The sequence below is a fragment of the Asterias amurensis genome, chromosome 7, assembly GCF_032118995.1.
Source record: "Asterias amurensis chromosome 7, ASM3211899v1".
Classification (NCBI taxonomy): Eukaryota; Metazoa; Echinodermata; class Asteroidea; order Forcipulatida; family Asteriidae; genus Asterias; species Asterias amurensis.
Genome location: NC_092654.1, coordinates 19,381,166 through 19,407,505, shown reverse-complemented (window position 1 = coordinate 19,407,505; position 26,340 = coordinate 19,381,166). Strand labels below are relative to the sequence as shown.

General features: G+C 36.6%; 1 protein-coding gene across 6 annotated transcripts in view; it reads right to left on the bottom strand.

Annotated features, from left to right (window-relative positions):
• Positions 1-26,340, bottom strand: part of LOC139939417 (neuron navigator 2-like) — a 257,010-nt gene that overhangs the window by 193,956 nt on the left and 36,714 nt on the right. The window contains exon 1 of one of the 6 annotated variants that reach the window (XM_071935288.1): positions 7,893-8,375. The exons of the other annotated variants lie outside the window; for them this stretch is intronic. Coding sequence (XP_071791389.1) covers positions 7,893-7,943 — 51 coding nt within the window. The 5' untranslated portion in view covers positions 7,944-8,375. Of the gene's footprint in view, positions 1-7,892; positions 8,376-26,340 lie in introns of those variants that run through there. 6 annotated transcript variants of the gene reach the window in all.

Sequence of the window (26,340 nt, the reverse complement as noted above, 5' to 3'; positions counted from 1 at the left end):
CAAATTGCTGTAAAAGGAAATGGACTGAAGGTATTGCAAATAAATATAGTATAGTGTTTCATTAATGGCTTGTTTCTTCATCAGTTGGACTCAATCTGATTGTCAATATTTCTGAACGATTTTTGAATATAGTGGAAAATTACTTTAAAAAAAATGACAGTAATTATATGTTGCAGGAGTGGATAACTCTCACAACGATAAGGAAAAGTACATTTTAGACGTACGGGAATATGTTGTACCATCCCTAAAAGGCTTTCTACATAATGGCTGCCTGGTTTTGAAATACAGCAATGTACATTCTGAAAGGACTTAAACTCGGAATTTAGTGATGCGACCTAGCTTTTTTTTGTTACTATAAGCACCTAACTCTCATTCCTTTGACTGAAATTATTTATACTATGCAAATTAACAAACTATCTTACATTATAAACACATAGCCAATGATTTCTGAATTTTGAGTCATCATGTTCAACTATTTCACTTATTTGTGGTTTTTGATGTGACAATTTGTTGGCATATGCTATTCACTCATTGGCATCCATGCACCTTGACTATAGGCAGGTGGTACAAGAAGATACACTGCCACTACGCTACCCATTCCATCACTTCTCCCTTTCTCTCTCTCCCCCTCTCTCTCTCTGACTAATGCCATTTTGTACTACTTATCCCAGCCCTGAAAATGCACATGTAAATGTCCTTGACCCTCACACTGGCTCTTGTCATTTTTTTATCTTCGTCTTCTTACAAATCATCTTGATCTTCTTACAAATCAACCGATCTTCCTCCTCCCCACTTTTCACTGAGGAGTTGAATGAAGAAATTCAACTGAAATTCAACACCTAGAATGTATTTACAATAAGAAACCTAGATACAAAACATTTTATACAAAATGGATGGATATATGTTGTGTAAAGTCAGTAGATGATTCTGCCATCAAGAATTAGTTTAATTTTAAACCATTGTATGCTTCCAAGAAATTATTTAAGAAAATTAGTGTCTTGAAAAATAAACAAAACATGTGGGTGGATCAACATTTAGTCCAGACAACAGATCAGTATAAATTGATAATAATTAGGACGTTAGGCCTGATGGTAATCACAGGAAACAATTACAAGTGAATATTGTTTTGTTTATTGACTACAAGCTACAAGATGCCTCGGTACAGGAAACAAGATATTTTGTTACATTTGCAAAGGCACATAAACCTCAATAAAGCCTTTATCAGTATGTTTAAAGGCTGCGTAACTTGATACAGCAAACAGAAAATGGATCCATTAAAAACCATATGATTTTTCCAATAATTTTTGTGAATGCAACGCATTTGACACTACACAAATACAATGAACTCAACTGCAACCATGGATATTGTTTCCAATTCAACCATAATTTCACGCCGTTGTGCGAACAGCGGCACGCGTCATTGTCATTGGAGGTCATCTGAGGTCAACTGAATGTACAAGTAATCCCCTCCTGTGTGTGTACATTGGCGAGAACAATCATCCATTATAAACGGGTATAATTGTATGCACAATGGGCAAGATGTTACTGGGAAGTAATCTCTCTAGAGGACATTAAGCATATTGTGGTGGCGTGCGCAAGGTTGATGACCATGGCATATGATTAACATTCACTATATTACATTCAACTTGACTAAATACTTGGCAAAATGGTCAATTCATTGTTGATTTATCAAGTGGATTTGTCAAGAAAATATTATAAATAGTGAAATAGATTAAGTGAGAAATGTATCAAATGTACAGCTATACATTAAACCAAAATATAATTTAATGTCTACATTTTACAACTCGTGCAAAATATAGTTATTATTTTTGGCAAATATAAATATTATTACACTTTTTGGGGGGAGTAGCTGTAACATAACAAAATCTGTATTATTTATTTCATTGTAGAAAAACATGCCCTTTCCACTGCAACAACATTCTGGAACTTTACAGCATACCAATAAAAATGGGTAAACTAATCAAGTAATACCAGCTCTCAAGGACGTTGCTAAATTTTATTATCTGGCATTGAAAGACCCTTCTTGGCCTTGCCTGGTGTTGGTAAACTTGATGTTACCATAGTAACCAATCCCAAACAATACAGAGCAATTACAGGGGCTGGACAAAACCACTCATCCATGATGATCAAAGGAGAGAATTTGAAGCGTCACTAAAGATATTCATATTTGTAAAAACAAATCTAACTGTTCATTTTTTTTTTTTTTTTTAATGTTCATGATTGTGAGCACATTTTATTATACTTTTCTGTATTCTAATTCTAAGTTCAGTGGGCTGAACTTAAATTTATACATTAATGCAAAAATGTGATTGTACAATCGACCTTTAACTTCATAGTCCTCGACATTGGTACTATTTATATATTTATCTTCTCTTAGATCTATATGCACAAATCTAAATCCAGTGTATGTCCATGAGAGAGCAGACTAGCAGCCATGAAATATTGCATAAATAATGCCCTTCTCACAGTCCCACAGTTATCTCTTTGACAAATAAACAAATGAATTTTTCCATCTCTGGCTCTTAAAGGAGAAGCCTTTGAGGACGTCATTTATTTTCGATACTTGAGGGTTTAAAGAATGTAATTAAACCAATCTGGGAAAGGTCTGTGAGCAAAGCCGACTCAGCGAAGACATACTGAATAAATAAAGCCTATTCAGTCATTCAGTGGCATCTCTCTTTGACAAATAAACAACCGAATATTTCTATTTCTGATTCTAAAGAGAATTACAAACCTATATGGTGAATAACAAAAACCTCTGATCAAATTTTTGCAATTATGCAAGCATCTGGCAAGAATCCAGATAAATATAGAAACGTAACAATACCTGCAACCAATTAATAACTAACAAAATAATAGAATAGAGTTGTTAAAATATTTTATCAAATATATTCAAAATATTTGTCTTATTGGGCTATAATTGGTAGACCAATCCTATTGCTCAGATTGGGTGGTTTGGAGTACAGTAGGAAGGAACAAAATTCAGGCATTGAAGGCCCCACTCCAAATCAAAAACAACCCAACAAATACTTTGAATTTCCACTTAGATGCCATCCACAGCAACAGCACTTTCATTCATGTAAAAATGAAACACTGAACTCCATTAAGGAAACTTTGATTGAAACTTGATCTGAGTTTGGGTGGACGGTGACTAATGTACAATGGTCTGCCTTTAAAGAACACCTTTGGTAATTACTCAAAATAATAATATTGTTGGCATAACACTTACTTGGTAATGAGCAATGGCAAGCTGTTGATAGTATAAAACATTGAGAGAAGCGGCTCCCTCTGAAGTAACATACATTTTTAGAAAGGGGTAATTTCTCACTCAAAATTTTTTTAAAAATCAGGCCTTTTTTAAAGCACACAAACTTGTTGAACAAGGGTGTTTCTCCTCCTTTCATTATTCTTGTGCAACTTCGATGACCAATTGAGTCAAAATTTTCCCAAATTTGTTATTTTATGCATGTGTTGGGATACACCAAATGAAAATGTCTTTCACAATGATCCTAAACGTGTCCTGTGCCTTTAAACAAACTTTTAATGAAACTTGATCTGAATTTTGGTGGACGCTGACTAATGTCGCATGGTCTGCCTTTAAAAAATAGCTGAGCACAAAAAGTCTGCATCTTGGCATTTTCATTCAGGAGAGTGGATGTGTAACCCCCAGCGTGGCGATGGAATGCACAGATGAGTTCTGTGTGTATTTTTACACCCTGTTCTCTAAGATATACTGTGAGGAGAGCGCAGATGTCACACGCCACAAATTATCAATTACATAGTTCTGACTTCATTGATGAAAACAGGGAATACTTGAATGAGATGGGATCATAATTTTCTTTTTTCGATCGTTAAAAACAGGGAAAAAAGCAAATCAAATATTTAATATGACACCAGGGTAAAATGTTGACACATTATATTAGCCTGAAATTCCAACAAGCATTACAAAACTCCAACAGCTGAAAAATTCTTCTTCTGGTATCGACAGCAAGTAAAAGTTGATGCCATCGTAACACGTTTCCAAAAGTACTGTTACCTCTTATATGCCCTGGTATATTTTATACAGGTATATGCTTGCACAAAAGTGCAGTACATTTTGTTGCCAACCACGCATAACTGTGTAAATGGCAATACAACTATATTTAGACCCTTGAATAAAGATTCTGAAACTGTTGCTTGTAAGTACCTAAGAAGACAAACCAGATTTGACCAGTAAAAGTAGATAATATTTATACCCATTGACCAGTATTCACAGGAGAATACGGCCTGCACACCACGAGACTACAAAATAGAATCATCAAAACACATGCAAAACTGTGATTCGGGAATGCACGATACATATAGATGAACCCATGTGGGGGAGATGTTCGTGACGTTATGCAAGCCCTGGTTACCCGCTGCCCTAGATGATGGGGCACTTAGCAGCAAATAGCCCCATTTATATCAGCCTGTCACATCTCGTATGATGACAACAGATCTCTACCGGGGCTCAGTGAAATTGCTCTGTGTACACATCAGCGTGTCGCAAAAACAAGAAAAAGAGCAACTGAGAAAAGGAACTGGTGTTATTGATGCCCTAATTTCGCCAAGCGTAGAACCTGTATTTTTACATTTGGTGTGTGGGGGGGGGGGGGGATCTCATGGCCTTATTTCTGCTGTAGCCTACAATGCTTGTAATTATATATGTCGTATTGATTTTTCCTTTCTGTTGGGGTTTCTGGTTTGACAACGAACCATGGCTGTGGTTTTCTTTGTCTGTAGTGGACAAGAACTATACGGCCTGGTGGTTCATGGATCTGCTATTATTAACAGTGTTGTGATTAACACCTTGCCATTTCAGGATTCTGAGGTCATTATTTTCATGTCGGTTTAATTATGGTGTATGAAGGAGAAGCTCAAAGCTACACAAATCCTGATATATCCTACCAATTTAGGACAACTGAAACTAATTACTAAGCAATTATTTTGCTTATTTTAATCCACTATTCAAAGAGCGCAATTATAAAAAAAAACTCAATGCATTTCAATATATAGGGTACACTTTGGAGAACAAGGAATAGAAAAGAATAAACAAATTAATTTGCTAGGACGAGGATCTGACCAAACATCCGACAGTCTCGATCACTCTAAAGAATTCCACAAACTGACTCATTAGTCAATCTAGTTATTCTGATCATTTCTTCTGTATACACACCATTTACCCCTGTCAAAATGGCAGACACAAGACACAGACACTACCCATAAAACACGTAAAATTGCATTTACATTTCTATGTACCTCAAGTCACCAGCAGTGTGGTGTCACTGATTGGGGCAACGCCATTACTTGAATACCAAATTGTTTTCCTATTGTGGACTGATATGAGGTACACGATTCCAGGACAAAAATGAAACAGATCTATCATATTCATTATGATGTATTTCTATTTTTCTTACAAATTTGGTTTTTAATTCAATTTCATGATTGAGTTGTACCATGTGCAAGAAGAAGGAAATTAAATTCTTAGCCTCGGGCATACCAATTTTTTTTCACAAATGTCATATTTAATTTCCATTTTCAAGTAAACAACACTGTCAAAATTATTATTACGAAATTGTTTCTTGAGGGAAGTTTTTTTGATGTGTCAATTGCCGAGGATATCCATGCACATGTCTGTCTGGGGTGATCACAGCTGTATAAAAGTCCCTTCACAGGACAAAAACCTTTAAAGAAGGGCATGATCAAATCATTTTGAATATTTTCAAGGATGTCAAAGATGCTCCTTTTAAATGTTGCATTTTCTTCAGCATTTCATTTATTCAAAAAGAAATCCAGAAAGAATATGCTTCAGTTATCAGACATAAACCACTCCCAGTAATTAAAAGTTTTTCTCTATTCCCAACAAGCATTTGAAGATTTCATATCCTTTTAGCTTGATCAGAAGACAATGTCCAACATTTTTAAAATGGTATCCCGACCTCAAAATACAATCGCGAAATTCCTACCAACATCTCAAATCAATTTTCTTGTTTACCTACTGGTTAATTTGCATACCTAACACTCCATCTGGTCTAATTAGCTTTGTGTATAACTCAGAGGTATAACCCAGGGCTGTGTATTGCTATTATTATTATTTGTCAATGTGCATCTTAACGGTCCCAGATATATCAATAAAATCTCCATATCAATAAGAGCTCTACGTGCCGGTCTGCTGGTTTCATGTTGGGATATTATGAATGTAAATATTGACTGTTCACAGTAAGGGTCCCATATTGGAATAAATTAAGACAGTCTTCAGAAGGGGGGAAATAGCCAGGTAATAATTGTAGTGTATTTGGCATGCTTTCAATGGATTTGAGAAAGGATCAGCAGGCCTGATACTTCACGGAGGCAACGAAGGCGATTGCCTCCGTTGCCCCTTGGTGCCCTTGAAAGGCTCCAGTAGAAATTTATAATTTACTCATAGGGTGCCCTTTACTAAAGGAGAAAATGCCTTGGTGCCCTTGGCCTTTCAAAAACGAAGCATACAGGCCTGGATCAGTTTAATACAAGAGTGATCAAATGTTGATATAATTCTTGTGCTAAAATTATTTTACTAACATAATTTATTTTCTTAACCCAACACTGACGTTTATATATGCACTGTATACTCTCTACTTGCATGTGTTTTTTAATGAGGGGTTTTCACATAACTTAAGAGTATGAAGTATATTAATTATTTCTTCACAGAAAAATCTCATAGTGCACTGGTAATTTTGAAATTAACGAGTGAGAGTATCACTGCAGGGGAAGGGTCACTTTGCCTTAAAGTGTAAGCAAGGGGTCTTGAACTAGGATTCTCAAGACTATGGGTCTCTTTTCGATAACATACATAGCATTTTGGCAATGACTCTGGCTAACAGTCATGTAATAGGCATTGTACGAGTTTCACATTACTGATAGAGCCTAAGATACATTGTGTATCTGGGCCCTATTTCAACTTGCTTAGCACCAAAAACTTTTGCTTAGCAGAAATAGGTAACTAGCCAGAATACCATATACAGTTTGTATGGGACTGGTATCCCGATCATTTCTTGTTCAGCCAAGAAATTTTATAAGCAGAATTGTCTGCTTCACAGCTTTTTGGGGCCCAATTTCAAACCTTTGCTATACCTTGAAATTCTGTGATTATATGCCCTGTAAAGCACACAATTCTTTGCGCCGTAAGTGCAGAATTCCAAAGCGCACAGAGTCAAGAAATAAGGCCCTGGAGCAGACACCGACACCACGGTTTTGAAAAGGGTCTATTCTGAAACTTTTTTTTAAATGGTGTTCAAATTGTTCACTTAAAATCAAATGACAGATAAAGCAGGCTGGCCAAACCACACTTTCAGACACCCCTCTGGCGACATTATGGTCTACCCCAAGTTTGTGTAAACAGAAAAAACACTGACGTACAATTTGTGTATGATGTTGTTTTTGTTGAAATACTATTTCTTGACACCTCAGCTGTCAAAGAAAATCTCTGCACCAAATGCTATTGCATTCACTAAATACACACAACCCTGTAATATCTGGATATTCTATTCATGCTTCAGTAGTCACATGTTTTTCAAGGAAAAAAGTACAAGGCATGTGTATATTTATATACGTAGACAGTAATAAAATAAATGTAGAATGTAGTGGTAGGTTAACAGTACCTGCATCTTTGGAATAAAATTGCACTTTAAAAAATATCATGCTAATGACTACCTAATTAATGTAACAGTTGTGGAAAGTAACATGAAACACTTTTCTTTGATTCCTCCCCAAAATAAACCAAAACATTTACAAACGTTATAAAATATCCTAGAATTAATCACTGATGATTTTTTTGAAGATAGAGCAACGCTTCTCAGACAGTTTCAACTTACCTTCTTAATCTTTTGATTGTTCTTATCCCATTTCCACAACATGACCGACATCTTGGCTCTCTGCTTGTGGAAAACACTCTTTCTGATATCAAGACGGGAACAAAAAATCAATCTTCTTCCTTATAAAATTTCCACGGCTTCCTTTCCCGGACAAGGCACTGTCAAAGCTCAATTCTGAATGTTGAACAAGTCTGCCATAAAACAGAAAATACGTCTGGCATGATGCTAAGGAGAAAGGAGTTTGCTGTAATAAATTGCATTGCTCAAATAGCTACGAAAGTATAAACCTTGAAGGATGTAAGCAAATGACAAACATCAGATACATTCACAGCCAAACTGGAAATAAAAAGCATGAAAAGACATCCTCCATGTGCATCCTTCCTGCAAAGCGATCTAAGGTGTTTGATGCGGCAAGACTAGCAGTCAGTGCGTGTTTCCTGAACATGTATTTCATCTCATGGACACTCATTCATTCATTACCTCCTGCCTCGTGCCCTGTATCGCTGTACAGCTGATGCAGTCAGTAGAATCTGTACACAGGTGCCGTTTGTAATGAAATCATCCTTTTCAAAACAACTGTGGTGGTGGTGGTGGTAGCCTTGTCAACGATGTAACACTTGCACCTTCCATCTCTCTGATACATATCTCATCTCATCATACGTTCCAGGTTATCATCCAGGATCAAGATGATGTACATGACAGTATAGTAAAAGCTATCAATGCACCATGTGGAGGGAGGTTGGTTGTCACTACTACTACATAGAGAAGCTACTACTGCTGGTTTGCATGCATGCACGTGTGTGCGTGTTGGTGAGCTGAACGTACTACTGAACTATGACAGTGTGTACTACTACTGGCCAGCAATGCAGCAGTCAGTTCTCACCTGACATCACTGGCTATATTTATGTATTGAAATCATGTCTTAGCCTGGGCTTAAAGATTCTCTACAGGCCGTTCATAAGCACATGCAACTATGCGCTGGGATGTTGGTGTGTGATAATTATTCATGCATAGCAATCAGGTTCTAAACCACCAGTATCGGCACCAATGGAAGAGATGAGAGGGCCTAATTTGCATATTTAATAGGATTCTGGCTTTGCGGTCTGAAGACAGGGGGGCCGTGATGAAGTGACTGATGTAATGAGGCAGCGTCACGGAAACCGGTTCCCATGGGGACTACGAAGAGGGATGGTGATGGATTGAATGATAGCTTGGATTCTTTAGTGACATAGTGTGTGCGGAGGACCATGGATGGGTTGACGACTGAAGGGAAGGGGTTGGGGAGGGGAGGTTTGGGGGATTTGTGGGGTATAGCCAAGGATTACAAGGAAGACTGAGTTAAGAAGCAACATCTCAGCGTGGTTGTATTTGAGATCACTTGGGCAGTGAAACAAATGTTGAAATACTCTGTCACATCTAGATCAAGGGTATCTTTCCAGAGCAATCATATTTAACACCGTGGGATTGCATCAATTTATTTGTTTGTTTTAAAGGTGGTGATAGGTCAGTTCAAATTTGTTTTTTAAAAGCTACAGGGAAATGATTCCACTCATTTTGTTCTCAATAACAACAAAGCCATAAACACTTCTGAACTTCAAATAATGTATGCCATTTGTCTGGTAGTGAAACTATTCTACTGAGAAGTCTCCTCAAACCAAGACTTGAAAAAGGGGAACGTGGCTTTTCAGAAATATTACAGGTTTATACCTGAAAGTAGGATTTCCATGATGTATGGCTAGTATGAGCAGTCACATACAAGTGTAAATAAAAAAGGTTCATTGTGATGTGCATGCATGCATAAATACTATGACTGCTTTATTGCAACTCATAAGCCATTAATTTGTTTGCACTATTTTACCCATAGACTGTGGGTACATCACTGTACACACAAATGACACACCGTAAGTGTAAAAACATCTATCAAGATCAAGTAATGTCAAAGCCCTACCATACTTCTCATTAATTTTGTCCATAAGCCTTGTGTTCTCATTTCGTATGCGAATATGTGACAGATTATATTTTGTGAACATTCACATGCACTAGTGCATCGTCCACTCTGTAAACTCATTAATTATGCGCATGTTTAATCCTAAACTTAATGGCAGGCATGCACTCAGGCATACATAGACCCTTATTACTGGTTATCTATGCGCATTTATTACAAGAGACTGTCAGACCTTAGTCTACCAGCACATCCACACAACCATACATTTTATTGTCAGCGACAATTAAGTCAATTACTGGTTTTTTTCATCAAGTGTTAAAGAGTACAGACACAAAAAGGTCCTCACCCCGATCATAATTTTCGAGCAGAGGTGAAGAGTCGTCCAAGCTGAGCCAATGATGGTAATGTAAACAATACTTGAAATTATTGGGAATATTACAAGGTGATATATTACAGACTGCCAAGTGGAATCGCAATTAAAACAAGTTGGTCACTTTAATGTTTACCTTCAAATGGTTTTCATCTGGCCTTTCATTACAGTAGCTGACCCCAGTGGAGGAATTTTATGAGGGGGAAAATATCAAATATTAAGTTCCAGCATGTTTATTTGAATTATTAGAAAGTTGAAGCGATTGCTGTCAACAAATAACTTGCTTTGATCACCTGTCCCTTTATCCATGCTTTGGTTTAAATAATCTTTAGTTCGGCCTACTAATTGTTTACATGTTATGTATTAGTTACTAATTCTTCTTTTGTATTGCTGTAAACCCCAAGGTAAACTGACTGGGTAAATTGTTAAATGATTTGTGATTGAACAAAGAAAAATTGACAATATTGTTATGGTGTATTACTCATTGTTTTCTGGGGGGGGGGGGTAGGTTAGCATTAACAAACACAGGAAAAGAAATTAAACTGGTCCATTATATTCAAACCCAGAAACTACCCACCATTGTTAAATAACAGTCCCCTGGTTACAATCCATCAGTCAAAGGATCTAAGTTAAGTCTCTAATAATCTGCATAATTGACATATCAAAACAACAGCGAGCCCGCCGCTGAACCACGCCCGCCATTTTGCTACTTCCCTTGAAGGAATCCCTTTGCTAAGTGGGTTTGTGTTATCTCTTATTAAATTACTCTTCATTTCCCATAAAGAGGGGTCTCACCCTCCTAGCCCCTTCTACTGTTAGGGTTTTAATGGCAAGTTTTTAGTGAGTGCATTCCAGCATTATGCCTGGAGGAGAATTCACTGGATGGTGACGATAAATTGGATTCTTTTGGGGGGACATCAAAAGAGATTTTTAACGCTTGATTTACTGGGAAGGGGGTCAAGAATGAAATTGAGATCATATCAGGACTAAACCGGACCAAATGTCGGCCGTAAAAAATCAGAGGTTTGTGGGGATTATTTCTCAATCACTTTCTGTCTTTCTAGCCGCATTGTTAGATGAAAAACAGCAGGCTCACAATTGAACCTAGTTCTGTAATAATCCTTGATCCTTGTTCTAAAAATATCTTCAAAGAGATTTATTTATACATTTTAAAGTTAGATCAACTACAAAACCTACAAAAAAGCCCTTGGAACACTTATTTTATTAAATATATATAATTCTTCATTCTTAATATTGAGAGCGAACTACAAATCCTGGACCCCCTGAATTAATGGCACAAGTCTCACAACCGGTACAAATTTAAACGAAAGTGCAGTAGCTGAACATCTGGAGCGGGTTATTTCTCCGTTAAAAATTAACAGTTTGATAAGAAAAGCCAAGAAAAAAATCCATGATAATTTATCACCTCTGGAGTATAGAAACGAGTCTTTCCGTTTCACTCTTGATAATGACCAACCGTGTCTTAGATAAATCTTCAACTTCAGGATGAAGGCGACCACGCGTAACGACAGCAACACCAACACCAGCTAGACAATCAGCGTGACGTTGCGCTGATGCTGTGCTTGTCTTTCGATGAGTAATCCTGGATGTGTGAGGTGGCGATATCGGAGCGCAAGTGCAGGGATAAGTCGGCTTTCAACATTCAATGAAGTGGAAAGAGAGCCAAGACGATGGACGGCGCCTCTCTGAAAGAGGGCAGTCTTAATTGGTTTTTGAGCCCTTACAGAGCCACGGATTTATTCTGATAATTACGGGAGAATTGGAAGAATCTATCTTTGGGAGTGTTGTTGAATCCCTTTCTTATACTAACAGGTGTATTTCTTCAGTAGTCACACGATCACTAACATGCCTTCTCAAACAAATAATCTTCTAGACTTAAACAAAATCAATTTGATTGCGGGACTTTTTTTTCATAAAAATTAGCAAAAGTCAATGGGGACATCTTGAATAAACCTGATAATGCTTCAAGGTTAGGTATCATGTGTGTGTTGCCTTTCAGTGAAATTATCACAACTTCTGTGTTGCTTTTCTGACAATTTTTTTATTTCCTAAATTCAACAATTACAGTTGGTGTGCATAGTTCTACTACTTTTCTGTTTGATCTGTCTAACAGTCAACTGTTTTTGTTTGGCATGTTCAGGCACTGTTTTCTTGAAGATCTAGTAGGTCACTTAAGAGTTAGGTTTTGGAGGAAGCTTCAGATAGCAATCCTTGTGCAATCCTTAGTCGTCTCTAATATGTAGTGTTGTAGTCACAGTTGGCAGGGTGCCAGGCGGGTTTGCCCAGAAACAAATACACTGCGCTGCCCAGCACAGATTTACCCAAACTTGCAACTCAGCAATGATGGCCCCATATCCAAACATGGTGGACCAAATTGGATTTGGAGCCCACCACTAAAATTGTTCAGGCTCCAACACTGCTTTAGGAAAACGCTTGCTCCTTACCATGTAACATATTCAAATTATGCATTTACTTGTTGGAGAGCAATGCACTGTACCAGACATAATGCAACCCGCAAATGGCTTATTGAAGACATTTCTAAGGGTAATTAATTGGTCTTTACATCATCTTAGCATCAAGTGGCCTCTTAATTGGACAATTTCAAGAAGCAGGTCTCCTGACGATGACTAGAGCAAGCTAGTCGAAACGTTGAGACCAATTCAGAACTGACTCCGCGGCAGTACAGTTAATGTCGATCCTATAAGCTAAAGTAGTAGTCCAGTCTAATTTCTATACCATCCGCCCTGGTAATAGTTAAAAAGCAGGACAGTTCTTTTCAGAACTGAGAAGTCTCCTGAACCTCCGATTATCTACTCCACGGCAGTAGAATAAAGCAAGACAGTTCCCTAAGAACAACTCTACCTGGCAAGTAGATACACACATGGTGTTACCGCAAACCAAATATACATTGATACCTCACCATGCAATGCCTCAAATCCTATACAGGTTGAAACTATTTAGCTATAAGTAAACAACAACCATGCTACAGTACAAATCGCTTACTTTAGACAAAAAATACAGATTTTAAAATATGCTTGTGCCTGGCTCTTGCCTAACAAATACATTTGTCAAGCAACATTCTCAAACAGTGGTCCCTTGTCTAATTTGATACTTTAACAGACCGATGATGTAGTAAGCCTACATAAAGGTCATCCAAACGTCATCATGTAGGCCTATTAATTGAATTTCATACAGTGAATTGCAAGACATTTAGGTTTGAAATGAATAGATGTTGCCTCTATACACTGTACACTCTCCCTCCAATACTCATCAATCATTCTATATTAGGTTGTTTAATTACAGAACCATGGACTAAATGAAGAATGATGGCTCTCTTGCAAACTCAGACATTCAGTTCAAACACAGCGTACCTGCTAAAGTGTAATTAATTATGCCCAAATTATTCTTGCAGACCCTTAGTGACTGTTTAGAAATTCATGGACTAAGTGTGTAAAAGGGAAGCGTGATTTTAAAATCATCACGACAGTAGTCGTAAATGTACTGTTGTAAATAATGAGTTTTAAAAAGTTAGCTATTTATTTGGGGTTTCTTTTTCACCGGGTATTGACTGACTATTTTTGTAGATATTTATAAGAAATAAAAAACAAAAAATGGATTGGAGTTCATTCCAAGGGATGAAACATTGAAGCTGTCGTGATATCAAATATCAAAATTATTCTAGTAGTTCCACCTGCTTGAAATGTTTTAATTTACAAGAGAAACAAAATTTATAAAACTTTTTATTTCACAAAATACAGACTACCTCGATGTTTTGCAAAGAGTAAGCACTTCTTGTGAGTATACATTGTGAATCAAATTCAATTTGAGGTAAACTTCATTTGAGATTGTAGAATGTTTCTCAACCCCCAAAGAATGCATAAATTACCTTTAAAGCACTCAAATAACATACACCTTCAACATACTTCTCTTTTTATTAACTTATAACAAAGAAAATGGACAATAATTGTATTATTGCAAACACAATCAGGCTTAGTGTTTACAGAGGACTTCAGTGAATGTGTTTCAACAGTTCTGCTAAGTCGACTTGGGGCAGGACTCAAGGTTTAACACACTGACAGAAAGTCGCTCTAAAAAAACTTCATGCAATATTTGGCTGCCAAACTTTCAAAGATCCTATCTAGTTTTTTATTTGTTTATTTATTTATTCAGCAACATTTTCTAAATTGCTCCCAAACAGGAGGACCGGATCGCTTTAATTTCAAAAGACTTAGTAAAAAAAGTTTCATAATTCATCTCATGATATCGAGTGGACCCCTCTAGCATTTTTATCCTCTCCTATCTAAGTATCCTATCCATTTGTATTTTTGTTTTAATTTATTCAACAAAACTTAGCAAGTGGACTGCAATGCTTTAATTTACCTTATTTCAAGTTCTTATCTGTTTGTCCATATTTGTCAACTTTTTATAAAAGAAACACAAAAGGGCACCACGTTATTTGGACTCCATGGCAAGTTGCATACAGTAGGCCTAGATCGGATTAACAAAATTGTAAAAAAAGGCCTGCCTCCATTAGCGTCCTACTCGCTTTAGAAAAAATATCGTATTTTTAATTTTTGTTTTGCTTTCTCAAAAAGTCTAGACTTATCGCTCGCAAAGCTTGACGCTCATTTAATCCCTGGTTCCTGAAAAAAATGACTAAACATTAATCTCACAAATTACAGAAAATTACAAAAAATTGCGCATTTTTAATTTTTGTTTTGCTTTCTCAAAAAGTCTAGACCCATCGCTCGCAAAGCTTGACGCTCATTTAATCCCTGGTTCCTGAAAAAAATGACTAAACATTAATCTCACAAATTACAGAAAATTGGGATGATCCAATGAGTGGTCCATCAGGCCTAAAATGAGTGCAAAACAGCTGTGTACATTCTAATTCCTTATGAGTCACACTGAGGCACTCTATAGTACTCTTTACTCTCTCTCTCTCATTGATAGTGTTTAATTTCATAGTTCATGCGTACTTGGGTCGCGGCAGTGTGGCGTATGGAAATGATCTATTTGCCTTGAGGGCTAAAATGATATTTGATGATATCACGTCACGACGAGTACACGGTTCGATCAACTTTTTCTGAATGACGGAATCTACGAGTTATGCATTCAGTCAGTTACAAATTACGGAAAGATTCTTACAGTATGCAAATAAAATTTGATAACTTGAACATACAAATATACTCTTTGTACAAAGCTGTCTTGACAATTGAGACTGCAAGACGAGACAGTTCAGTCAACTTTGAGAGAGCTGAGGTATAAACAGCTTTGGCAATGGCTTTGGCTAGATCAATGTATCTGACGTTGACCTGTAAGCCAATGAGAAAAGCCATATCTGATGACATCATAGGTTTGTGTAGTACCAATTAGTCAGTTGAAAGTTGCAGAAGGGCTCTAGGTCAAATTCAGGTGTGTTTTTTTGGTGCACTAAACATCCAAGAGGTAGAGTCCTAAAGTATTTTTTGTAAAACAATATTCACACCTTACTTAAAACTGGTGAGAAATTTCACTTAAATTTTATATTCTTTCTGAGGAGAAATTTGAAACATGATGCCATTGGATGGTAACAGTTAATGGGTTTGTACATTCATAAAGTAAGTAAGGGTACAATCCAAACTGAAAATTTTCATTAGTCCAAAGATCAAATTTAGTGCAATTTTGATTGAAAATGGACACAAAATTCCTGGTGTAAAATGAACAATCTCATATATATTTGAAATGTGATGCCACTTGATGTTCTCAGATATTAAACAATTTCGCACTGGAAGAGTATCAAATTCAACGAGCATTCTACACCGCTAAATGGGAGGATAATTAGACTTCTAATTTTCCAGTTTCATAAGGACTCAAAGTATTGGAAAATGAGTGCACCACGAGACTGAATTTGACCTTTATACAGCCACTCTAGAAACATTTACACCAACAAAAGAAGTTTTACCATCATGAATTATTTTGGAAAAACATTATGGCCTCAGCTAAAGACAAAGAATGTGGTGTAAACTGTACAGCTATAATCAATAAGAAACTGTTCACTGGCACATTAACACAACTTCTAAGTGTTTCTAGGATTGTTGCTGCATGTAGAAAATCTTTTAACATTCCGTAATACCATTTTCTCTGCAGTATAAAGCCCGGTTTCATACTTCCTACGAATTTGAATGCGATACGAATTTTGACGTCAACAATTCTCAACAAATAATTTGTGTCATTTGAAATGTGCTCAGCACCTGTGAAACATAAGCAGCGAACACAGCCCTGTGATGTCAACATTCGTATATCGCCTTCATATTCCCAGGAAGTATGAAGTGGGCTTAAACCACATTATGAATTTGTTTTCAAGTTTTGGAACCAAAGACAAAGTTTTTGCACAAAATGTGTAAGTATTCACATAACACGCCAACCTAGTGTGATTTTTTTATTGGAGATAGCAAAAATTTGGATATCACAAGCATGGTCATCCAGAGACATGCATGCACAACAATGTCTATGCAAAATTGCAACCCTGGATGGAATCAACGAGATGTCTAAGATGTTAACAACATTTGAGTTTGGAATGGTTTCATGATGGTCTCTCATTAGGGTCCTGATGGATGCAAGGGATGCACACAAGGAGGAGGAAGAATGATTGAGTGAGAGTGAATGTTCTCCTAAATGCAACACTCTAGCATCTTGTCAAATCTTCCTACTGCCTCTGCAAACTAATGACAACATCTGTCTGTTCATCTATCAGAGTGGACTGCCTACTGAAGATATCTTGAGATGGGATCGTGCCAAGTTCGTTAAAGTGTCTGAGTGTTTCCATTGTCCTGGCAGTTTCATTTAAAACGTAATAAAGAAGCCACTTCAAATGAACTCTTTAGTTGTTTCTCATCCACATCCCACATTCCTATTACCCCCTCAACTAGATATTTCAAAACAAATATCCCGATGAATGGATTGCAACTTGATTTTTTTGTAACCAATCTTGCCTGCAACGAGGTAGTCTGAGATGGTGTACAAGATAATTTTATGAAACAAAATGAAGATTTGAAGACATTATTTACTATCTCAAAAGAATTGTGAAGTATCTGAACAAGGCTGGTGCAAACTATGGCTCCGCTTGCCTCAAAATTCTGTGCTTACGGCGCCCTATAAAGCACATAGTTCTATTGGAGTAAGCACAGAATTCCATGGTACGTAGAGCCAGGAAATTTGGTCCTGGCAGTGTAAAACTTCAAGTTTGATTATCATAAGTAAACCAGATAAATAAGTCCCCCAAAAAACCTCACTGTAAATATTGGAGCCATACACATAAGACTGAGAGGATAAACGATTTCACCTTCAAATAAAATTGCCAATAAGTATAAGATTACCAAAAAAGGTAATTATTGCCTTAAGACACTATTCACTATAAACAAAATGTTTGGCACTAGCCGCCAATTATATGCTGTTAAACGTGTCTTCTTAAAAAACGTAGTTAGTACCTCATCCTTTGGGACCAAATTTAGCTAGTTCTTTTTGCCGATAGTTCCCCCTTCAATCAGAGTAACTGGCCCATTTATGGCACCTGCAGATACGCCTTGAGTGGAAGAACCCGGGGCGCACTTAAGACTACGTTCTTTTATTCTTAAAATTGGCATGTTTTAACAGGGGCCTGGCAAGTCGTGAAACGCACATTGATAAATTTCATGCTAAGTGTTTATTATTGGTTCATGTCCTTACGGGGCCCGGGGCCCTCACTGGTCCCCATTGTCCCAGGATACCGGGTGCAGATGATGAGTCACGGCTGCACCACAGTGGCTGCTCGCTCGTGAAATTAAATCGCACCAAAAAGAAGAAGAAGGGGGGAGAAAAAAAAGACAGGCACTTGGGATTATGAAGAAAGGCGGTGTGAGAGTCGGCGGGATACACAGGCATGGGGGAGATTGGTCTGGGGGTCATTAAGCGAATATTATGAGTAAATTGCGGTGTCGGACAGCTCGGCCAATTATGAAAATGGTTATTGTGCTGGGGACCGTTCCAATGGAATCGATCACTGGTATGTGATATTGGCTGTGCCCCTTGTGCCGTGTTTATGTTCCCGTTCCCCAAGAAAAAACATTGATGGGCGAGTGGAGTGGAATCGGAAATAAGACACAGTGGCCTAGATGGAGGAGTGCGGGAGAAGTGATAATGATAGGAAAAGGCTGGATGCACAAATTAATGTTAATGACCCGTGGGATTGAAAGATGATGTCGACTTTAACACTACAGCATCAATTCTGTATTCCATTTCTTTTCCCCTGATGAAAATAATATTCTTTTAAATTATTGTTGAATAAAGATTTGTATGGATTATAATCATGGTTTGCCTGTTTGTTTGATTGGGAATGGCAAATGAAAACATTCATTTATTGTGGGTTAAAAAAGAAAATAATAATAATAATAATAATAATAATAATAATAATGAACAATTTTGAGATCAAATTTTCATTTGATTGCACTTTACAGGAGAAATAGAAAGTTTTTTTATATATTTTTATTTTAATTTATTATTGAGGCATTTCAAGTAAATGTAATTCAAGGTTCGCTTAATTTTATGAAAAGAAAAGTGAATACTTTAACAGTAAAAGATTCTCGATAAAAAAAAGATACAACAAATTCCTGAGACCAAAAAAAAACGGAACAAAAATTGAAGTCCTTGAATCTGATATGACAACCATTTTCTAGTACCACGGTTATTAGTAAATTGTATGTTCATTTCTCACATTCATTCAATGAAAGATCATCAAATAATATTATTGAACAGTCTGAATAACATTATTATAAGAGGTCCTCTAAAACAGTCTTTTAAATGTAAACAATGTCTGTGAACCCCTCTTGTATTTTCATCCTCCCCGCCTAAGAAATGGAAAAGTCTCAGCACTTTCAGCCATTGTGCAACCAGAGAAGCCATGGAAGTTTGTTCACCCCTGACTCAAATGGAAGAGTCTTTAAAAAGTTGGCACCAAAGTGTTTTGTGTGCACTGAATCAATTCTTACCCTTAGCTGTGAAAGTGGTTTTACTGTTTTGGTATAGTAAAACACCCCTGCTTAATAAATGGATCAGTTGGAAGGGTGTGTTTTCCAACTACTTTATCCCAGCTATGCAAATTTAACATCTCTTATACTAGGCCGAACTTGTATGGAGCTTGCTTTTGTTTACAAACATTAACTTCCATTCATTGAATATAACTAAATAGCAGAAGTAAGCCCCTTTTGGTAAAAAGTTTTTTTTAAATAATATATAAACTATGTTTTATCTTGGGTAGCTAAAATTGTCATTTCAGTGATATGTTTATGAAAGCATTGTTGTATCAACTTATTAACTTTTTTTTTTCTACAAAAGAAAAGTCTATTGTCACACAGCAATATTACCTTGAACTATTACAAAAACCAACATCCCCGACTAAAAGAAGCAGTGTGGTATTCTTGAATGTTTTTAATCTATTGAAAATGCTACCTTATACCTCAAGATTTTTTTTCATTATAGTGAAAATTATTCAGTGAAAAACATATATGGCATGATTTTGAATAGAACCCGGATGATTCAAGACTGTTTGCCACAGTACTGATATTAATTTTGGTTTATTTAACCATTAAAATTCCAAAGAACCAAGGAAATAATTTCTAACTGCAAAAATTGATCCGTTACCAACAGAGGGCGCTATGATACTTCATGTGAGCCTCCAGACATGATTTGTCTATGATCTAATAAGATGGATTGTTTCGCAGTTCGTCCAACCATACAATGAGTCATGCAAAATCATGCATCAATAATGTGTGGTGAGATAGTGACCAATAGAGGGCGCTATAGCATAGACCAATGGATTACACGAGCACAGACTAGTGATTAATTTCAAGCACTTAAATGGAAAAATGTCCGTATCTTGCCATTACTTTTTCACTCATTTTTACCAAAAGGAATATCTCATAGAGTAAATTGGATATTAATTTGTTTCAGAACGGTGACAGAATACGGAAGTTTTTTCACTTAAACCTCCACTTGGCATTGAATTTAATTTAGTTGATTTTTAATAGAATGAAAGTAGTAAGCAACTTACCAGTATCTAATTCAGATGAGAGGTGCGATCAGAATCGGATTTATATCTTCTTGCAGACAGAGAAAACAAGTTTTCAGAAACACAAAATAATTTGACACATAGAAGAAGTCAGGATGCTCAGTGAAATAAAAAGTTTGCAAAACTCAACTTCTTCAAAAACATCTTCCAAGAAGAGAACTCACAAGATGTACATACAGCAACCAAAAATAATTCCAGTGCAGTTTTCTTGATACAATGCAGAGTGGACTAAAGATATGGATGTTTCAAACCAATGCCTTTTACTGAAGAAGTCTAGATGATGTTGAGAACAAGATGCAAACAGGGGTAAACGTTTCTTCAACTTTAGAACTACACAAAATTTGGCACATTAAGTCAGCTAGACGCTCAGTGAGATGAAAAGTTTCCAAAACCTAACTTCTTCAAAAACGTCTTCACAAGATGAAGAGTCATCACAAGATGCTCAACCAAAAATAAATCCAGTGCAGTTTGCTTTATACCGTGTAGAGTAGACCATAGATGGATGTCTCAAAATAAGACCTATACCGAAATACTGAAGTAGAACTTGACTCTCCAAAGAACACACACCAACTGAAACTGGAGGTTAACACTGTCACCAGTGTCACTGAAGCACCTTGGATTGAGTTGACACGAGGGACTGACAGTCCCAAACCACCTCTTCAAATAACCCATGACCTTATGTCATTGTGATTATGTTTACAATTGGATGACCAATCCTTCAGAGTCGGAATGTTTTATATTGCAGGAAGTGTGATTGAATTACTGCTCTTACATCCCTGTGGGTTACCAAGTAAGGGTTAATAAACTCAGACACTCATTTTGCTACAAAGTTCTCATACAGAAAGCCACAAGTTTCTTTGAGTTTTAAAGTAGTAAAGAAGTTAAAGAGAGTTACACTTGTGTGTGGACAACTTGATTCATTATTTCAAGTGAGGGTTTCTGTTTTGCTAAGAACAATTAATCTTGTCCCTATATGCCAAGAACATCATGATGAAAACAAGCAGTACACACTAACTCAAAACAAGTGACACAATGTTGACATCAACATCTACCTCCGGTCTAGATCAAAGGTAGTTCATTTGTCTGTTACCTCACATTTTACCATGTTGTGACAAGTACGATTACAAAATTCCAAAACCCTGACTCCAGAGTAATTCCTGAAAAACCATACTCAAGGGATCGGATGCTATTAAAATATTCTATACCTTCTACCACCAAAGGAAAGAAAAGTTCATTGAAAAGAAGACTCTCCGCCAGCAAGCAAAGTTTATTTGATCAAATACCCAACCCACACTCCTGCCCCAGGCTTGCAGCCCATAATCCTTGTCCGTGACACCAAATCCTACTGTCTGATGATGAAACAGGGGGCCCGGTGGTCCAACATACGAACTGGAGTTCAAACCCACTCCTCAAACTGCTGAGGTGTTTATCTTGGCCACAACATACCCTAAAGCAACGGAAAGGCCCATTACCTTGTCGGTCCCTATGAACTCAATTTTTGTGGTTGACTGACATCTTGGATGTCTGTGTTGTAAAGGCAAAGTCTGCCTATAATTGGAGTACAGCAAAAATTGATTTAACGGGTCTTTATCTGTAATTGGAACAGATGGTGAAATTTACTTTGGATTTATTACTTTTTTCAACGTCCTTATAAAGTAACTTTCTTGCTCTGTTGAAGAGTTCAAGAGAAATTCTTGGAAAGTATAAAGTACATTTAACTCTAGGAGTATTTTACTCTCTTTTTTAATCAAGAAATTTATATTTTAGTCTTTGGACCAAAATGTACTTTATATAACATTTCCCTTTCTAATGTTCTTGAAAGTTCTTCAGCAAAATAGAACATTTCACAGTAAAAATCTAACAAAAGAGATAATACCACTTGAAGAAAAACTGATAAAATTTCCTCCTCACAAAAAAAGGTTGTTTTAAATGTATAAGTTGGTTGTATTTTGTATGAAATCTCTTTCTCTCTCTCTTTGTACACATTGAACCCTGAGGAGACTTCTTGTTGATCGACAAACTTACAAACTTATTTTCACCATGTACTTTCCTTCATCCATCCTTCACCCATAGAGGAAGAATGTTAGAGTTTCCTTCCTCCATGCTTCACCCAAGTGATTTATTTCACAACACAATATGTCCCCTCGGGGGAGTTAATACCATATCAAAGTTGTAACACCTCAAGCTGGGAATTGAGTAATTCCAACCTCAAGAAATTTGATGCGAGTAGTATACATCAACAATGAAGAACCCCTTTGCTGGGAATTTAGAGTTACGCTACACTTTCTACACCTGTAAACTATTGGTAAGTTTGGAAGGGCACAGATTGGTCTTTGATCATTGTTGGGCAATGGTGATGAATTCTAGAAACTGTAAACATACCATAGTATTTCATCAATAAGGAATGCCAAACGTACAAGTTTCAGTAAAAGAATGTCGATAGTCATGATGTGTCACGAATGAGAAAGGGCTCCCTCTATTGTCAACAAGATTTGTAGAATATCCACAGCAATGATACAGTTTATGGAAGGTTAAAACTTGAGTTCTTCTTTTCAGACTTTTTCTTGTTTGAGCAAAACAATAACAATACAAATGTGTTTTAAAGCCATTGGACACTTTCGGTACAGAAAAAAAAAATTAAAAGTTCACAGATTTACAAATAACTTACAGGGTTTACAGAAGGTAATGGTAAAAGACTTCTCTTGAAATATTATTCCATGGAATGCTTTACTTTTTGAGAAAACATTAAAACAATCTCGATATCGAGAATTATGGGATTAATTTAAACAATGTCATTACACGGCAAAACGTGTAGAAACCAGGGTGGGTTTTCCCGTTATTTTCTCCCGACTCCAATGACCGATTGAGCCTAAATTTTCACAGGTTTGTTATTTTATATAGAAGTTATGATACACGAAGTGTGGGCCTTGGAAATTACTGTTTACCGAAAATGTCCACTGGCTTTAAGTGAACTGCAATGTAATGTTAAACGCTTTTACAAGTGAATGCACTGCAGTGCAATGCTCTAGTTTGCCAGGCAAAGTGGACTACAAAATGCATACCACATCCATGCTCCAACCCCACCAAATCTTATATAAATGCGGAACATACAGACAGCCCAAATATACGCTTTATGGTTCCCAGAAGAGCAATTTCCAATTCCGCAACTTCCCCCTTGTGACACAGCCTTTAAAAAATCAGTAACAGCGACCAATTCCTGTTTACTGCCCCAGAATAACAATGATGTCAAAGTGGTTGACACCTGGACCTTTTGAGGTAAATTGGTTTATTGGTCTCCATGGTCAAGACTGGTAATATTTATGGGGCACTTTAGAGCTAGACTTGACAGATATTTCACACTCCACTGCTGAAGATAAAGAGGAAACTGTAATTCTACTCATTGATAGATAATGTATTTCAAACAGTTTTTATATGTTTTCCTTCCAAGGTTACATGTGAGCCTAGGGGCAAACAAACTATTTTCATAATCTATTTTCATAAACTTATTGGTACAAGTGGAAATTATATGTAGCAGAACAAGCCAAATGCTTTATAAAGAGTTCGAAAAACCATTTTTAGAACACTTGAAAAATGGAAAATTGGCTCGATTGTACTATCCAATTTCTTTTCAGGGAAACACACAAACCACAAGGAATTCATTCAACCCTTTCTAAAGCGTCATAAACAAATGAGGAATCCAAATGTTGGTAAAATTGGAAATAATACATAGTCGAACTGGCAAAATGTTTTTGTAGACAAGTTTTAGAACACTTGATATCTGAAAAATGGCATCAATGTACTTTCCGATTTCTTTTCTGAGAAACACAAAAACTACAAGGCATTCTTTATTCGACCCTTTCCAAAGCGTCATAAACAAATGAGGAATCCAGCTCTGCTGAATTTCAAAACCAAATCATCATTCTCCCTCTCTGAATCACCCTCTTTGTTCTCATTATGGATCACCTCCTTGACCTTTGACACAGAGGTCAATGGTATTGACACCTAGATGGACTAAGGTCAGACCATTACAAATTGAAGTTCATGTTCAGTGGGGGTGTAAGTGCCAGAAGGGAAGGGTGTGTTCCCAAGTCGCACTGCCAAGGCCGGCCCCTAGGGCTTCTTTCAGGCGTTTTCTCTTTCGCAAGATCCAGAACGAAAACCCAGTCTAGATGGATAACACATGCCTGGAAATTAAAACTCAACACTCGATGAACCAAAGCTCTGTATTTTTATGAAATCATAACGTACTTCCCCTGTTCTCAATAATTGGAAATCTGTTTATGACATGGTAAGATAATTATGGTTTTGAGGTACACAAATAACTCCTTTATTTCCAGACATCCCGACCAATGGGCAACATGAGGAGGAGAGAAGATCTGGCAAACAGGATATGATTTTAAATAGTGATGATCATAACAGGTTATGATATTATACTAACCACAGAAAGTTTCAAAGGGTGTTGTCGTCTATTTAAGTTTGACTCCTTCAACTGATGCAAATAATTGTGCTATCATAAAGATGTTTTTGTCAGTTTATAAGCCCTAAGCTTCACTTTTAAAATAAATACTTCCTGAACATTTTAAATCTTTCTTATGTACTTATTAAACTTATCTTATGTTTACCTTTATCGACTGTTTACAAATATTTGACTTTCACTATCTAAGAAAACAGACATTAATGTTTCAGGGAGATTTGGAATCTCAGCGACAAGTAAACCAGGAAGCAATGATTAAACACATACGTGCCTGAGTCAAGTTACCACTCATTCTACTAAATGTTGAGCTTGCACTATATTTGTTATTATAAAGAGGAAGCTTAAAACCAGTCTACCCTTTCCTTTGATATCAAAACAGGATCAGAGCAAATTGTTTCCATCAGAATGTAGGACAGAGTGAATAAACACCCCTCACAAATCTCTTCCCAAGTACTAACCTAAACATAAATAACTCATATGAATGTTAAATCAACAACCTGCTATTAACATGATGAACAGATTCAATCATCTTATTTGGAAGCTTTCACCTGTAAAAAGTAATTTAAGCATTATTCCAAGACTCAAGGTCACCTGTTAAATCCGATTTTGTCACAGAGTCAATCACTTTTGAAATGATCTCCTCTAAAAAGTTAAAAACTGTTACTTTTCTCATACAAGTACCCTTCACTAGTGGAACATTACAAGGCCCATTCAAACACCGAGTTAAGGTCCTATGTAAAATAACAACACAATATTTTTTATCAGGCTTTCTTTTCTGAACAGGATTTTTTGTTTAAATTACTTTCATTCAAATATTTATAAATAAGGTACTTGTCACACTAGACTTTTCCATACTTCAAGAACCAACAAACCGGTTTCTTGTTCTATGCCAAACTTTAACCTCATTTTAACACATTATGCTACACAATATGTTTGAATAATATGATTTGTGCGAGATGAAAAAAAGTACAACTGCCCTTATTTACAAATTGAATTCATTCAGCATTTCAAGGAAAAGCTTAAATTAATCACAGGTGCTATAACTCCCTGCATATTATTTAATGACCAATTAAAATGAATGGCTTTATGATGTCGAGGTCGGCAGAAGTACAATCAACTCTATTGTAAATGAAGGATCTGAAAACGTGCTAAACGACATTAATATTTAATGGATCACGTTTCTTAATAAAGGAGAGAGAAATCCAGCAGCAATAGCTTATTAAATGAGACACTTCTCAAAGGCACTAGACACTATTGGTAACTACTCAAAATAATTGTTTGATAAAAAACTTACTTGGTAAGAGCAGTGGAGCTTAAAGGGTGTGCATAACACTTGTAAGATTGAAAAAATAAAAATTCATAGATTTGCTCACAACGTTAATAGTACTTTGAAGATGGTCATATTTTTGAGAAAATGAGTAACTACTGGTTTTGATCTGGGGAGTCCAAAACCTGATGTTTGAAAATCCCCCTACTGAAGAAGAACGAATGATGCAGAGCTATTAACAAAGACGTCTTACCTGACCAACCGAAAGATCAGTGGGCCAATAGAGG